General features: G+C 37.1%; 3 protein-coding genes across 3 annotated transcripts; 1 reads left to right on the top strand and 2 right to left on the bottom strand.

Moving 5' to 3' along the window:
• Positions 1 to 311: 311 nt before the first annotated feature.
• On the bottom strand, positions 312 to 4,222 carry hsd11b1la (hydroxysteroid (11-beta) dehydrogenase 1-like a). Its single transcript, XM_065246420.2, has 6 exons — positions 3,945 to 4,222; positions 2,774 to 2,904; positions 1,926 to 2,129; positions 1,721 to 1,814; positions 1,464 to 1,629; positions 312 to 1,148 (listed from the first exon to the last, which is right to left on the bottom strand). Exons 1-6 carry the CDS (start codon positions 4,030 to 4,032, stop codon positions 965 to 967), a joined length of 867 nt encoding a protein of 288 aa, XP_065102492.1. The 5' UTR covers positions 4,033 to 4,222; the 3' UTR covers positions 312 to 964.
• Positions 4,223 to 4,718: 496 nt separating this feature from the next.
• micos13 (mitochondrial contact site and cristae organizing system subunit 13) lies at positions 4,719 to 16,089 on the top strand. Its single transcript, XM_065246516.1, has 4 exons — positions 4,719 to 4,903; positions 12,002 to 12,158; positions 15,490 to 15,541; positions 15,630 to 16,089. The coding sequence occupies exons 1-4, from the start codon at positions 4,875 to 4,877 to the stop codon at positions 15,725 to 15,727; spliced, it is 336 nt and encodes a 111-aa protein (XP_065102588.1). The 5' UTR covers positions 4,719 to 4,874; the 3' UTR covers positions 15,728 to 16,089.
• On the bottom strand, positions 5,327 to 7,862 carry LOC135721844 (NEDD8 ultimate buster 1-like). The gene is made up of 2 exons (XM_065244290.2): positions 7,837 to 7,862; positions 5,327 to 7,407 (listed from the first exon to the last, which is right to left on the bottom strand). The coding sequence occupies exon 2, from the start codon at positions 7,393 to 7,395 to the stop codon at positions 5,872 to 5,874; it is 1,524 nt and encodes a 507-aa protein (XP_065100362.1). The 5' UTR covers positions 7,396 to 7,407; positions 7,837 to 7,862; the 3' UTR covers positions 5,327 to 5,871.
• Positions 16,090 to 16,418: the final 329 nt, after the last annotated feature.

Below are 16,418 nucleotides of genomic sequence, written 5' to 3'. Positions count from 1 at the left end.
TATAAAAATTAAGATATTTTGAGGAATGTTTTGTAACAAAACTCTCCAAACCGATGAGAGGCCCCATTGACTTCCATATTTGGAAAAAAGAACATGTCAACATGTATAAAATTATCTGTTCTGATGAACATAAATGAAGATATTTTAATGAGTGTTTGTATCCAAACCGATCAGAGGCCCCATTGACTTCCATGGTATTCTTTTTTCATACTATTGAAGTAAATGATGACAGAATTTTCATTTTGGGGTGAACTATCTCTTTAATGTTTACTTATAGCCAAAATAATATTATTTAAAGACAAAAAACAAACCACTTTTTAAGTTTTTATTATATATCATATTCTATATTCCATATTATTAAGCCTAGAAAATGCATAAAATCATTTCACAGTTTATGTATGCAGTAAAATACTGTAAAAATGTAAACAATAATTATGCTTGTAAAACTACATAAACATGAATTATACTAACATAAAACCCCACAGAAACTATTTTCATTCCACCAATGTTTTAAAGTTAGAGTTTTTTGCCATTATAATTGATAGTGGAGTGATGCTGCCTTCACGTGCTATTCGAATTATCGTAAATACAAGTTTCCTTTTGTGTGTAATATTGCACATGAACACCCTCTGATGTGGTGTTAAACAATACATATAAACACATATGAATAATCATTTGAAGCATATACTGTTTGTCTCAGTGTTTAAATACCATTTTCTCAAGACACACGCAAGTATGAACCTGGCATCCTTCATTCATTCTGATAACAAAGCACAGGAATACAACAAGCTCGTAATTACGACTTCCAATAGCACATGAAGTCAGCATTAGGACAGGACTTGAACCTGCATCACTCGCATTAGCACCATAGGGTGTGAGAGCACATATATTCTCCACAAAGTTCATGTATATGTGTCTTACCAAACACAGATTTCAATATAATCAGTCACTAATTCCCTGCTGCTTATGGATTATATGTGTAGGAATTTCGAATAGCCAGATCCCTCCAGTAGGGGAACCAATCCCTAATGAGACAGAGGTAGTAGGTGTACCAAGGGTAAAAGACCTCCGGATGCCGAGACCCTCCGGCTGCAACGATCTGCCAAGCGGCTTCGTGTGCAGGGTAGGCCGTCATATCGATGTAGCCTCTGTATAAATCACATTAGAGATATGAAGAAATAAGAGGTGTAAACCTCAGACATACGCAAGATATATATCGCTTGAGTTACATAAATCAGTGAACAATTACTATTTATGACCAAGAGTTAGACTTTACCCTTTCGAAAGAAAAGTTTAGTTTAATGATTCCAAGTAAATACTGTATGTGCATATAAAAGTTTAATAAACAGTGAAATTAAATCAACTTTAGTCATGGAGATAGTGTACCTTACCTAACTGATTTACGATAAGAAACCCACAGTGTGTGGTTGTTTGTCAGAAAAACAGACAGAGTCATATCTCACTTGATTTTTTCCATTGCATTGTCTGTGTCGATAAGACCGAGAGTGCAGATGGTGACAGATACGTTGCTTCTTTGCATGGCTAGTTCATGTTGCAGCCCTCCAAAAAAGCCATTCAGGGCAAACTTTGTTGCAGAGTACGGCAATGCAAAAGGACCAGGCATTTTTCCTTAAAAAAATAAATAAATAAATAGTTTGAGATTATTATATAGCATTGTCTTAAAAAAAAATGGTTGTAAAAAGTTTAAAAGATTAATCACCCAGTAGTGAGGAAACAACAACTATCGATCCTTTACTACTTTCAAGTGTTGGCAAAGCTTTCTGAGCCATCTGGACATAACTAAGAAAATTGACCTATAAAGAAAAATATGACATTTTATAGATTCAAGGGTTGATTATGAATCCATATGTTTACCCAACATTTATTATAAAACATATAAGCATCCACACACTGTAGATACACACCTGTAGCAACCATCGAATGTGCTCTACGTCTCCATCCCACATTCTATATGGACTGGGCCCAATGTGATTCAGAACAAGGAAATCAAGCCCCCCGAGCTGATCGATCGTGTATTGCACCACCCGCTCCGAATCTTTGGGGTTGGCCATGTCTGCAGCGATAAACAAGGCTTTCTGTGCACCCATTTCTAGACACTTCTTTACAACCTGCAGTCAGATAAATAAAATTTGCAGCTAAAATATGCAAAAGCAGGTGAATTGTTCATGAAAAAATTACTTTAAAAAAAGACCAAATATATTGATGACTCATCTTGCACTTAGGGGTGGAGCCGATTCATTAGCAGTAAATACTGGTTCATTATTGTGATGTACTGTAAGATTTTAAAGGGGACATTTAACAAAGCTTTTTTAAGATGTCAAATAAATCTTTGGTGTCCCCAGAGTACATATGTGAAGTTTAAGCTCAAAATACCATATAGATAATTTACATTTCAGTCCTTTAAAATGCAAATTATCTAATCTCTGCACTAAATGGCACTGTTGTGGTTGGATAGTGAAGATTAAGGGGCATGACATCACGAGGGTAGCCACATTTCAATGACCTATATTTGACATGCTTGCAGAGATTGGTTTACCAAAACTAAGTTACTGGGTTGATCTTTTTTTTTACATTTTCTAGGTTGATACAAGCACCGGGGACCCAATTATAACACTTAACCATGAAAAAGTCAGATTTTCATGATATGTCCCCTTTTAAATAAATATGTCCATAACTATATCCGTGAAGTCGTTTCAGAAAATAAAATTTCAATGTAGATTTTGAAATAAAAACAAGTAATAAACCTACTGACCTGTGCCAAGACATTTTCCCTTCTTGCCGTGATAACAAGCTGGGCTCCCAAACGGGCGTAGTGATATGCCAACTGTTCACCAATCCCAGTGCTGGCACCGGTCACCAGCACCCGGGCTCCTTTCAAAGACTCTGAGAAAACATACAAATCATCATATGACTTACAATCAACATTTTGAGTCATTACAATAAATCTCTTATCAGCGTATTAATGTGTATTTGATTGACTATTAAGGTCATGACAAATGACTAATGCATTACATGAAAGTTACGTTTATTTTGTTTAGCCTGAGGAGCCGAATACTTTCTAAGCCATCTGGGGATGTCTAATAAAAGATTGCATGCATGGCTTTATCTGATGGTTATATTCTTATGGGCAGAAAGTCACATTTAATGGTTTACTTCTGAACTAAATAGCCTCTCTGTACAGTTACAGATTCTGAGGTTTTGAAAGGCCTGTTTTGCCTGTCACACATTTTGCCATTGCAAAATGGGTTGCTAAATAAAGCATAATTTTTGGTTTTAATAAAATAATAAACCTTAAAAAATGTAAATATGTGGTGTTTTGTGTGGAAAGTGTTCATACAAGCTTAGATTAAGGTCTAAAAAAATCAAGCACCTGTGATCCAAATAAGAATCGGTCAAGTTCATGACAGAGGTCACGTTCACACCGCTGAAATCACTTTGACAGGTACAGTTTAATATTACACAAAAATAATTAATATAAATATGCCTTTTAATAACATATATGACATTATATTGATAAATGACTAAACCAAATAGTGTGTTCGTGACATTTAACGTTTTATCAAAACCGAAAGTAAACGGGTTTTCCTCGCGGAAGGTCTGCATTCTTTAAAAATTAGCAAATAAAATATTTCAAATCAATATTTAATGTTATTTACCTTACTTATGAGGTAAATAGCCTTGTAATACGCGGGATCATAATGTACAGTCAGCAGATTGTTTATCGGAAAAAAAGCGATAACAACCTGCTGCCTATACATTGTCCCTTACTTGCCTATGTTACAAATTGTCAGCCTATGTTACGATTTAACGGGAACAACAGTTTATTCACAGTGTTTAGTTGCAGATTAACCCAATATATAAGAACCACTTCCTGTATCCACCACCCCGAATTTAGTGGGAATGTAAATGCGCGTAACTGTTACCTGGGTTAAAAGACGGACCACTCCATTGAATCGCAATGAAAGCGACGATTATGCTGCAGAACAAAAATAACTTAACTTTAAACTTCATTGTCGGAAAAATCCGTGAAAGTAAAATAGTAAAAAAAGTAAAATCAAATAAAGTCGGTTGACACAAGAACCGGTAGGGCCGGATATCAACTGTAAGTTGATGTAAACTTACTTATCTGATACGTGTGTCAAAAAGTGGGAGAAAATTCGGACAGGCGGAGCGATGGCAAAGTACAAACTGATTTAACAACGGCTTAGATAGATTATCATGGAAGCAATACATGTCATTTAGCTATATTATTATTAATTGTTTGTTGTTGTTGTAATGGGTTAACTTATTATTATAAAGAAATCGGAATAGCATCCAATTTAATTACATGAAATTAAGACTATTGAAATGAATATAGTTAAATTAATACAATGTTTTAAAATATTAAGAAACAGGCGCAAAACGACTTCACAGAGCTGCGGTCTCGCGTGTATCGTTCTCGCGATACTTTATTGTCATACTCCGATTGGTCTGCGCAGCGTCACATGAAGTCGAACACACCTTTTAGTTTGATCACATTTACTAAGATATTAACGCATTTTTTTCCCAATTAAATAAGATTTAATAACAACCAATTATCTGTAGTTTTATTGTGTTTGAAGCGTACAGACAAATTAATCTTATAAACTATAATTTTATCTTCTTATATTTTATGGCGAATGTGCGGATTGTAGAGTCCTCGTACATCATTCAAAACAAACTTTATTTACACCGGCTGCTGTTTTGGTGCAAATGCCCTTGTCAGTAAAGCTCGCTGTCAATGTACTGTTGGAGGATAACTAGTTAAGAGTAGTGCGTTCACAAATTGTGCTTTGTAGACTCTATTTTAATAAAATATTCTAGTTTTGAAGACCATGGCGGCCAAGATTTTCCCTCTTGTCAAGTAAGTGTCTTTTCATTGCTAAATATGAAGCTAGTTAGCCGTTAGCTTATAAGTGTGTGTCAACAGTGCTTGTGAATTTATTACTGAATTTCAGAGATAGTTATCGACAAGATTGTGTTTTATATGATACCTAAACTGGGGTGTCTTTGGACTGCTGTCTGTATTGGCTAAAGTAGCTAGCAAGTGAATTCAGAAAAAGCCGAAACAACATAAACATTCTGGGTGAAGTTTGTGTACTGAATCTATAATTTTTATAGTTTTTGATTATTTAATAGCTATTATATTGTAATAGCTTGCAAGTACTTTTACTGTTTTCTCAGTGTTTAACCTGTGACTTTGACTTAAGAATTAATGTGGACATGCCAATCACCCAAAATAAAAAAAATCTATTTGAGCCACAACTTACTGGTTATGCACATTTATTAACGTATTCCCTTTGGATCTGATTTATGAATGAAAATGTACATAAAATGTATAATGAAGTAAAACTGCTCATTGCTTTTAAATTAACTTTGTAAATTAACTTTATATATGATGTTAAACAACCCCAAAACACATTACATCTTCTAACTATGTTCTTCAAATGACAGGAATGAAAAATTAATCACATTATGAATCATAGTAGCTAAAAATAAAATATTTTAAAATGTAGCCATTGTGAGGCCGATTATAACACAAATGTTATTACATTAAACCATAGACCAACTAAAATTTTGTGAAACTACATAAAAATTTGTTAAGAATGTTATAACCGCAATATTTCACTAGCTGGTTTAAGCTAGTACATCATATGCAATATTTATCGCTATATATTTATGAACGAATAATAAAGACATTTTTTGACTACTTTTCTCATTTAGTGTTATTTCAAAGAAATATTACGTAACATGCAACAGTAACCTTAATAAATATATATTCTCTATAAGCTAATATTACTCCTCTCCACCTGTAAGGATTCTTCTGGAGGGTCATTTGTCCAGTTCAGATAGGAGGGATATCATTAATTCCTGCTCCTCCTCCAGTGTCAGGTCCATATAATCTTCTACATGTCTGGGAATGTCTTTTAAAATCTCATTCGCTAGCTCCTCATCTGGGGACATTGAAACTGATGGTGGGTCAGGCTCTTCTGTCATCTCATTCGTTGTGCCTGATATCTGCCCCTCCTTATGATCTAACAGAATTCTGGAGGCTTCATCAGCGTAACACGAAGCTACAGCAGCGTCTTCCCTAATGTGACCCATTTCCACAAGTCTGTTTACGTCCTGCAGATGTCTTCTCTTTTCACTTTCTCTCATCTTCCTCTGTGTCAGGTCCTCGATCAGTCTCAGAGATGAATCAGTCACACCCATCTCACCCACAGCACGATCTAACAGAATCCTGAAGGCTTCGTCTAAATCTCCATTAGCATAACGCAAAGCTATAGCTGCGTCTTCCCTACTGTAACCAAACTCCACCAGTGTGTTTACGTCTTGCAGATGTCGTCTCCACCACTCGCTCTCTTTCTCCTTCCTCAGTGTCAGGTACCACACCGCCTCATTGATGTTTCCTCGACACGCTCTTAAACCCAGGCGAGCTTCCCGATCAGTGAAATTCCATGTCCGAGTCAGCTGGTTTAGATTCTCTGGGTCAACACGCAGCTGGTTGTACAGATCCTGGACTTTGTCAAGCAGACCAGATGCTTGCTTCTTATTGTGGCTGTGAAAGGCCACGCAACTCTGAAGAAGATACAACCTCAATAACAGCACGTCCTCTCCTCCTGTATGCTTCTTGATCTGCTGCAGTCTGCTGTGCTGAATTCCGTAACATTTCTGCAAACATTTCTCTGCATTCTGCAGTCTTTGTTCAGCTTCATTTAAATAGTCTCTCTCATTCAGTCTCTGGTAACACCACACAATGTCAAGCTGAAGAATTGCTAAATTATCCAGCGCATTGAGAATTGTGGGGTCGCACTGTTTAAACTGATTTTCAGCCATCTCCAGATAAGATATAGCAAGCTTGTACTCTTTGTTCTTCATCAGTGCTCGACCTTTTTCATTAAAACCCATCGCCATCATGAGAGCCTTTTTATCTCTGTCAGGAATCTGAAGCGTATTTCCTTCCTGATCTGTGATCTCCAGGAATGGAGTGGTGGATGGTTCCTCAGTACTTTGTCTTTCTGACAAAATCTGCATTCCTCTATGGGTTCTCTGCACTCCTTCATCTGCAGAGCGCTTTTCTTTCTCGTACTCTAACAAGTCCTTCCTATTCTTAGAAGACACGGGTAGCACCATAATCCTGCTTTTGTTCTTCACATTCTGCTCATCAAGTCTTTTCTCAAAGGACAACTTTTTTCCCTTAAAAATGAGATCAAAGTCCTGTATACCATGTTCTTTTTTGATCTGTGTCTTCAGCTCATAAGCGGTGATGTCCAGTTGTGTTTCTTTTAAATGAGATTTGTTTTGAGGCAGTTTAATCTCCAACGTGGCCACAGATGTTTGAAGGTCTTTGTCCATTTTTTAAAAACACTAAGAGAAAATACAGCACAGCTTGAAAACTGAAAAACAATGCGAACACATCCCTATGTGTTACTGCTTGACTACAAATAAAAGTGAAAGTAGCTCTTAATGGAAAACCCCTTAACAAACATACATGATTTAGGATCAAAGTCTTCCAGTATTTGTTTAATATTTTACATAACACACATAAGAACACACATAAGAGATGCCTTCACCAGTTTTATTGCTATAAAAGTCTTGTGTTGTCAGTAAACAGATGTTTGTGTTTGTTTGACCAGCTGCATGAAAACGCACCCAATCCTGAATTGATATGCAATCCAGTCTGTGAAACCCAGCTAAACCCATTCTCTATAGTTTTATTGTATTTGAAGCGTACAGACAAATACAAACCTATAAACTAGAATTTAATCTTTATAATTCAAAACAAACTTTACTTACACCAGCTGTTCAGACTTTGGCTTTACCTGTGTGTCTTTTTGATAGAAATTGAAAGTGAAAGCAGCAGCTCTTACAGGGTTCCCACAGATCCTTGAAATCCTTGAAAGTTTGTAAATCTGGGGGGAAAACTCAAGGCCCTGGGAAGTTTTTGAAAATATACATACATACACCAGGGCTCAACACAAATATTTTTTTTAACTGGCCTGGTCGGGCCTGTGGTTCAGGTTTTCACTTGCCCTGCCTAAATTTTCACTGTCCCAGTGGCCCCAATTAAAAAATGTCAGTGTCACATATTTAAAAATAATAAATCAAAAGTCTTATATAATTGTATACATATAGACATGTTCCAACGAAAAAAAGCTCCCAACTTTTTTGCTTTACCTGTAAACTGACAGCAAACTGTGCAAAATATTGCATTGTTTCTTTCATCGTGTTTTACCCAAGTAAATGTCTGCTTCCAAGATGTTAAATAATATACATTGATGAAAAATATTTTAGTGACTAAGGGTGAAGTACTGTTCCAATCGGGCAAGTGACAATACTTTTTACTGTTTCAAACGTCTTTCATGCTTGCCACGGGCCACCGGGCAGTCCTTTATGTTGAGCCATGTTACAGTTCCTGAGAAGGGAACAGACGCCGCGTCTCCCTTGCCATACTTCCTGCGTCCATGTAACGCCGTCTTTGGCAATATTTCAGATAGCAATATACTTCCTGGATCCTATGTCCAGGGCTCTAGAGTGCGACCAATTTGGTCGCACATGCGACCTAATTTCACAATGGTGCGACTTAAAAATGCGTGTGCGCTCCAGTCAGAGAGAGAGAGAGCGAGAGGGAGAGAAAGATAGAGAGAGGTGAGTCCATCATATAAACAGAGTGGATGTAGCCGCGGATGATAAGATAAGAGGAAAAGAACAATTGACAACTTTTTTGTTAAGAATGTTAAGTTAATGCCTGATCCGTCCGAAGATCATAACCAATGCTCTGACATTAACCTCCCGTCACATCAGCCCTGGTCCGAACCCGAAGACGGAATTAGGTAACGTTAATGAGCCTCTTACAATCTAGTCAGAGCCAGAGCATAATTCTTTTGAAGAAAAATATTTGAACGTAACAGCAATGTCGCGTGCCGTGCGCCAAATTTATAGAAAAAAGCCAGGAGTCAGGACCGCTGTTTTCTTCATAATCTTACTTCCAAATCTAATCCTATAAACTTTTCGGTGTTTGCTGTATCGCTATTACCGCCCTGCCAGACTGTCTTAAATGGAGAAATAAGTTAATTCCTTGATTTGCGTTGTTGGATTCATTTATAAATAATTACCCCAAGGGTTTAGTTTATGCGCAAAAAGCATTAAAATGAATAGAACATACGTCTTTCTTTGGTGAAAAAATAATAAAATAAATAAGCCTACATGAAATGTGTTTAACTTAAATATTAGCAAATTAACAAAACAAATTCAAAAGTAGCCTATAGCCTATATGAGTTTATTTTTTGTGTGACGCGCTCCAAATACGATGCAGCACAAAAAACTTTTTTATGCAATCTCATCACGCGTTTCATGCCATCACCGGCGTGGGTTTACATACATTAAAGGCGGAGTCCACGATGTTTGAAAAACGGTTTGGAAAAGGAGACGGGCCGACTACCAAAACACACTTATAGCCAATCAAATCAAATGCCGGGTTGCGTATGTGTGGGGCGGGTCTATCAACAGAAGGTCCAGATTCTATTGGGGTAGGGGCGTGTTTGTTTAGGCGATTTCAAATATCAACACTGGCTTTCAAACATCATGGACTCCGCCTTTAAAGGCGCTCTAAGCGAATAATGTGCGACGTCACTTCCTGTTGATGTTTGAACTGTTTTCAAACAGACAGAGCGTAGCTAACTCCTCCCCCTCCCCCTCCCTTCCGTGCTTTCATGAACGCGCCCAACCCCCACCCCCAAATCCTTCTTGTCGTTTATTGGCTGGAATACTTTGTTTTGTTTTGTGCTGGCTAGGTTTGGCCATTTGTTGATATTGCCGTTTGTGAAGCCTGGGCTGTCTACAGAGATCGCGTTTTTTTACAGTTTGATCAGCGGACAGGCAGCAAGCAGATAGTGAGGAGATGTTTCCGGTATGTAACAAAAAATGTTTTATGGTCTAAAACGCTTCAATTCGCTTAGAGCACCTTTAAACTTTAAACATTTAACATTCTACTTGAGTTTTTTTGGACATCCCTTTTGAATCACTGCAATCATATCATCAATTTAAAAGGTATAAATATAAGCGCATCGCTTATCAATGTTCAAACACTGCTGACCGCTCAGCTGTCAATCTGCCGACCCTCACAAAGTTTCACATTAAATGTTAATATATTTGTCCAGTCATGGTCCTGTGCTTATTTCTGTCAATGTTCTGCATGAAGATCTTTAAAGGTTTCTACTTACTTCACGATTTACGGTGCGGCCGGTTGCAGTCTTTATGTAAAATGGGCGGGTATGAAATAAATTGATGCTGATGTCGGATAACGGGTCAAGTGTTATTTTAATCGCGCGGATGCGGGTTATCAAACAGGACTGTGCATGACTCGTATAAGGAAAATTATAAAATAGCCTACATGTTTATATTCTGTATTAAACCACCATGGGCGCTAAACTTGCGGTGTTAAAGGGACAGTTCACCCAAAAATGACAATTCTGTCATCATTAACTCTCCCTCATTTTGTTACAAACCTGTATACATTTCTTTGTTCTGATAAACACGAAGCAAGATATTTTGAGGAATGTTAATAACCAAACCAAGCATGAGCCCCATTCACTTCTAGGAAAAAATTATACTATGGAAGTGAAGGGGGCTCATGAATGGTTTGGTTACAAACATTCCTCAAAATATTTTCATTCATGTTCACCATAACAAAGACATTTATACAGTTTTGTAACAACATGAGAGTGAGTAAATTATGACAGAATTTTCATTTTTGGGGTGAACTATAAATCCGATGCGGTCAAAAATTAGGGTGCACCTAACTTTTGTGCTGGTGCACCTAAGAAAAGCGCACCAGTGTAACCAGTGCAAAAAGTTAGTCTAGAGCCCTGACGTCACTCTGTCTTTGTTGTTAAGCCTCACCATTGGTTGAATTTGATATACACATTCAGACGCACTTGCCCTTGGAGGCGTCCCCAAAGTGTCACCACAGTGACGCAGCACGAGTTCCCTCGAAAGGGTACTGTAACCATGTATCTTTAAAGGTAACATGATGTAACCTTGCTCTCACTTGAAATGTGTCTCCACATTTAGTCCTTGAATTTGAGGGTATTGGACCTGGAAAGTCCTTGAAAGGTCCTTGAATATGAAGTTAACTAAGGTGTGGGAACCCTGCCCTTAATGAAATCCCCCAAACATTCAGGATTCAGCATGAAAGACGTCCTGTCTCTGTTTAATATTTTCAAAGATGTTCAGAGATGCGTATTGTGTTGACTGCTTAATCTTTCTATATGTTTAAGTTTCATTACTGTAAAAGTCATGAGTTGTGAGTAAACAAATGTTCGTGGTGTTTGTCTGTTCTTTTTTTTACTGTTTTCTACATAAGATTATCCTTTTTAAAGAACACTTGGTGAAAAGACAACCTTGATATCTTTAAAGGGGACAATCATGACAATCTGACTTTTTCCATGTTTAAGTGCTATAATTGGGTTCCCAGTGCTTCTATCAACCTAGAAAATGTAAAAAGGTCAACCCAGTAACTTAGTTTTGGTAAACCATTCTTTGCAAACATGTGAAAAAATAGGTAATTTAAATTTGGCTCCCCTTGTGATGTCAGAAGGGGATAATACCACCTCTTAATCTGCACTATCAAACCACACCACTGCCATATATGTAGAGATCAGCTCATTTGCATGTTTAAGGACACACCCAAAATGCCACATTTTTGCACACACCTACAAAGTGGCAATTTTAACATGCTATAATAAATTATCTATATGATATTTTGAGCTAAATCTCACATAAGTACTCTGGGGACACCACAGATTTATTTCACATCTTAAAAAAAGTTTTGTGAAAGGTCCCCTTTAAAATTGACAGAGTAAGGTCATGTCAAAGATTGAAATCAATGTGAAATCAAACTTTGATGCTCTCTATCCCATTATTAGATTATAACATTGATTTGTGTTTTGGACTATTTCAGATTTGCCACAAAAGTGACCATTGCAGGAGGGGCCGTTTATGTAGCCTATGATTCAGGGCTGCTTGGAGGTGGCAAGGAGGGATCTGTTGCCCTGGCCAGAGCTAAAGCAGCAGTCCCACCTGCTGTAGAAGAATGGACAAAGTATTTCGGTTTTCAGGTAAAATGGACCTGATTTAGTTTTTTTATTGCTTTTTCTTATATTGTTCATGCTACCAGTACCATGTTGTGTTTTGTGTCATTAAAGCTTTGATTGTTATAAATAAGTGACAGGAATGTATGTTTTAGTTAATGGCAGCTGCTACAACTGCCACCCAAGACATGGTGTATAGCTCTATGTCAGGCCATGTAAGGGGTCCAAATATGACCCAATCCATCCGTTTGGCCCAACGACGGAATCCAAACGGCATGGCCGGTTTATAGCGCATTCGGTCTTTTCCGGTGCTTGTGGATGACGTTTTAACATTACGCAACTTTACATCTGACTCCAAAGATATAAAACGTATTGTAATATGAATCAAATTGATGTAATTTGGGAATTTGGATAAACGTTTGATCATTCTATTTACTCATGTTTTCATTTAACTCATTCATTCGATTACCAATGTCATATCAGTCCACACCGGCTGTTGTGTGGGTACTGAACACAAACTCGACCGTACTAGAGGTTGTAGCTAAAGCAATTTAACAAAGTCAATCTCTTGTTAAAAGGTCACCATATAGCTCTCAAAAATCGCCAATTAAATATAAAACATAAAACCATAATCCGAGGTTCAGTCTAGCTCCTTCTAGACGCATAATTACCAAATGCGATTACAAAACAACTTAGTTAAGGTTAAATAATTAATCTGACCATACAATAACTAGAGGTTATGGCTAAAGCAATTTAATGATACCGTTTCATGTTTACGTGCTCTCATTAAATAGTATCCATATAGCCCCACAGTCGCTTACACCACTTAATGAATTATAACCAGAGGTTTAGCTTAGCTCCTTCTAGCTGCCTATAGTTAAATCATATGACTATATAACAACGTATAAAATAGATAATAGAACTATCACTCCGATAGTCCATGCGACTGCCCACCAACATAGTTAAGAGGCAGAATCTAATTAACATGAATTAACCCCGATCAAAGATTTGGGTAACAAAGGATATGGTAATACTTTATAGTAACTTAGAAGAGTCAATGATACAGAGAAAATTAGAATGAATGCAAATGTAACAATTTATTAACCAGGTAGGAAAAACATAATTCAAAGCCAATTAATATATCCGATTCAAATACAAAAGAATAAAACGGAAAACCATTGCATACCTGGTAAGGAGATGAAGATCTGGTTACAGATTTCCCAAAATAAAATAAAGAAACATGATGCTGTATCAAAGATACAGCATCATGGGGGTGCATTTCTAGATATCGAAAGTCCCGCCTGAATCTTCTGACATTTTCCTTAAATATCCAGAGAACAAAGCATTGTGATATGACATGCTGATTGGTTCTTGTAAGCCCAGGGGTGTTGCCTAATATACATACAGTTGGTGATTGATCAACATGTCTAAGGTGGGAGTTGTCTCCCAACATTAGGTTAAATTTACTTATTTATTGTCACAGATTAACATTGAATCCTGTTGTCATATTAATAAACCCAGATGTACCACTTGCATTAAAAACACTTCATATAACACCAAACAAGACCAGTTTCAGATACATGTGTTTGCAGAATGTAGCATTCCATATACAGTTTGCTTTGAGAACATGAGGAGAGGGGGATGAGAACGTGTGGTAGGGTGTGTGACTCTTCTCTTTGAGAGAGGTTTCAGTCTCACACCTTGGGGTAGTGTTCTTGGGGGGTAGATGTGAACTCTTTGAGAGAGGTTTCAGATGATAATTCAACAGGAATTAGGAAGCAGTTCCCTGTGGATTCAGCCATTTGCTGCTGGCTTTTGAAATACCTTTTGTCAGGGTTTGGCACCACCTTACAGCCATAATACATAGTGGTTTTCATAAGGGCGGTACGCTTTTAAAATAAACACCTTTGTACTTAAAGGGTGTACATTAGTACTTGTATAGCACATTTGTGAAGGGTACCATCCCAGTGATAGCTTTTGTACCATTTCTTCTGAGAGTGTAGCGCCAATAGAACTTATCTGATTGATATACAGTATTGTCCGAAAGTAAAGGGGACATATCATAAAAATCTGACTTTTTCAGGTTTAAGTGCTATAATTGGGTCCCCAGTGCTTTTATCAAGCTAGAAAATGTGAAAAAGATCAACTCAGTAACTTAGTTTTGGTAAACCATTCTCTGCAAGCATGTGAAACAATAGCTTGTTAACTCTTTCACCACCAGCGTTTTTTTTAAAGTTGCCAGCCAGCGCCAGCGTTTTTCATGATTTTCACCAAAGTTTAATGCCTTCCAGAAAATGTTCTTCTTTAAATATATAAACATACAATATTCCAAATGAAACAGACCCTCTGCTTTCAAACAAAAAAAAGTTTCATCCTACCTTCAGTGGTTCTTTTGTAATCAGCTTTTGAATATGGGTAGGTTTCTGCAAAAACACCACATTTTGAGCAAAAAGCAGAGATAATTCCATTTTTGTGACGGACTTTTCATAGAGATCCCATTCAGAGCGATCTTTAAAACAGACACGGACATGCAGCCGCTTGCCATAGGGCAATACTTCCGGGATTAAAAAGTTGCGAAAGGGGCGCCACATGGTGGATAATAGCGGTATTGCGGAAAGACGGAAAATCTCATCTTTGGCAGGGAAGCGTTTTCTCTTGATTGACGAGATATCTCGTCAATGGCGGCGAAAGAGTTAAAGTTTGGCTCCCCTTGTGATGTCAGAAGGGGAAAATACAGCCCCTTAATCTGTACTATCCAACCAGGGCAGAGATAAGCTCATTTGCATTTTAAAGAAAACACACACAAAAACGGCACGTTTTTGCTCACACCTACAAAGTGGCAATTTTAACATGCTATAATAAATTATCTATATGGTATTTTGAGCTAAACCTTCACATATGTAAATATTGGGGACACCAAAGATTTATTTCACATCTTAAAAAAGGTCTTGTGAAATGTCCCCTTTTAAAGTGCTGTCCAGGGAAATTTGCATAATATTTGCTTTTAATGCCCTCATAGGTTAGATTAGACCATGAGAATATGTAGATGCCTCTTAGCTCCTCTTACATTCATAACTATTCATTCTGAGAGCAGCGTTCACATCAGATTAAGGTTAAGTTAAAGCGTTATGGCATTTAAAGAACAGCAGACGCCAGCATTGTTAATGTCTTACTGCTATCATTTACTAAACCTCAGCCGACATTCAGTGACAGGTGTGAAACCACATAGAGAAAAGAAAATGTGTAGTTTCATTATGGCTACACAAAGACAAACAGAATACTTGTCATGGTGGCATTTGTGACAAAACATTTATTATATTTCTTTTGTTTGACCTATTCTTCTTTTTTACTATTTTAGCTTCCAGCCACACCCAAAATTGAGTTTTCCCTACTAGATGCATGGAACTCAGGTAAATAATGTTATGTGCTGGTTATTTTTCTTCATTATCAGTTTTAACCACGTGATAGTCTTTAAATCTCTTTTTATGTTTCACTCAGGTGTCCAGAAGTCTATTCACACCCTATCGGTTGCTCCTTCCACAATGAACAACTACACCAAGCAGGGCCTGCAGTACCTTAAAGACCTTTCAAAATAAGCATTTATCTCCTCATGCCCGGCATAAGACGGTATGAGCATACAACATCTCAAGTTTCAGTGGATAAGACTTGACTTCAACAACCTTAAGTTTCCCCTCTTATATAAATCATAGGCTTATGGTAAAAATCAGGAATGCTCTGCTTTGCATGCTCTGACTTTGCTTTGGGGCTAAAATAACAAAAATACACCCAATGTAAAGTTAAGTCCAAATTTGAAGATGGTAATATAAACGTGTTCTATATGTATATTGTTATTACAATTGTTTTATTTATCTTAAACATCTCTTCATCCTGGACATCACAAAATAACCCCAGTTAAATATGTATAGTTTGTATAATGTACAATAAATATTTTCACGTTTTTGGGATGTTGTTCTTCAGCATGTTTGCAAAAATGTTCAAATGTGCATTGACTTTTAGAGCAGTGTTTCTTCAAACATTTCCCTTGGGGCCTCAAGATGACTTAAATGTTTCAAAATAAGAAAAAAACAAGCATTACAATATGCTCAAACATTAAGATATTTCTTTGTTAATTTTGTTAACAAGCACCATATTTTATTCAGTAGAAATCGATGCTTAAACCAATGCTTTAGAGAAATGCTAGCCTTGGGGAAAAAATCTACTCGGCTGCTTACCGCATTAAGCATTAGTAACACTCAATTTTAGTAAATGCTACACTGAGTAATGCTA

The sequence above is a fragment of the Paramisgurnus dabryanus genome, chromosome 24 (genome assembly GCF_030506205.2).
Source record: "Paramisgurnus dabryanus chromosome 24, PD_genome_1.1, whole genome shotgun sequence".
NCBI lineage: Eukaryota > Metazoa > Chordata > Actinopteri > Cypriniformes > Cobitidae > Paramisgurnus > Paramisgurnus dabryanus.
The sequence above is the reverse complement of the archived record's forward strand: the minus strand, read 5'-3'. Positions and strand labels throughout refer to the sequence as shown.

What these genes read in the sequence shown, in the direction of transcription:
- hsd11b1la (XM_065246420.2), bottom strand. Translation starts at nt 4,032, where the DNA reads ATGAAGTTTAAAGTTAAGTTATTTTTGTTCTGCAGCATAATCGTCGCT. An exon ending in ACATTCGATGGTTGCTACAG is followed by an intron (nt 1,815 to 1,925) that starts GTGTGTATCTAC and finishes TTTTCTTTATAG; the next exon opens with GTCAATTTTCTTAGTTATGT. An exon ending in TGTTGTTTCCTCACTACTGG is followed by an intron (nt 1,630 to 1,720) that starts GTGATTAATCTT and finishes TATTTTTTTAAG; the next exon opens with GAAAAATGCCTGGTCCTTTT.
- micos13 (XM_065246516.1), top strand. Translation starts at nt 4,875, where the DNA reads ATGGCGGCCAAGATTTTCCCTCTTGTCAA. An exon ending in AAGATTTTCCCTCTTGTCAA is followed by an intron (nt 4,904 to 12,001) that starts GTAAGTGTCTTT and finishes GGACTATTTCAG; the next exon opens with ATTTGCCACAAAAGTGACCA. An exon ending in CAAAGTATTTCGGTTTTCAG is followed by an intron (nt 12,159 to 15,489) that starts GTAAAATGGACC and finishes TTACTATTTTAG; the next exon opens with CTTCCAGCCACACCCAAAAT.
- LOC135721844 (XM_065244290.2), bottom strand. Translation starts at nt 7,395, where the DNA reads ATGGACAAAGACCTTCAAACATCTGTGGCCACGTTGGAGATTAAACTG.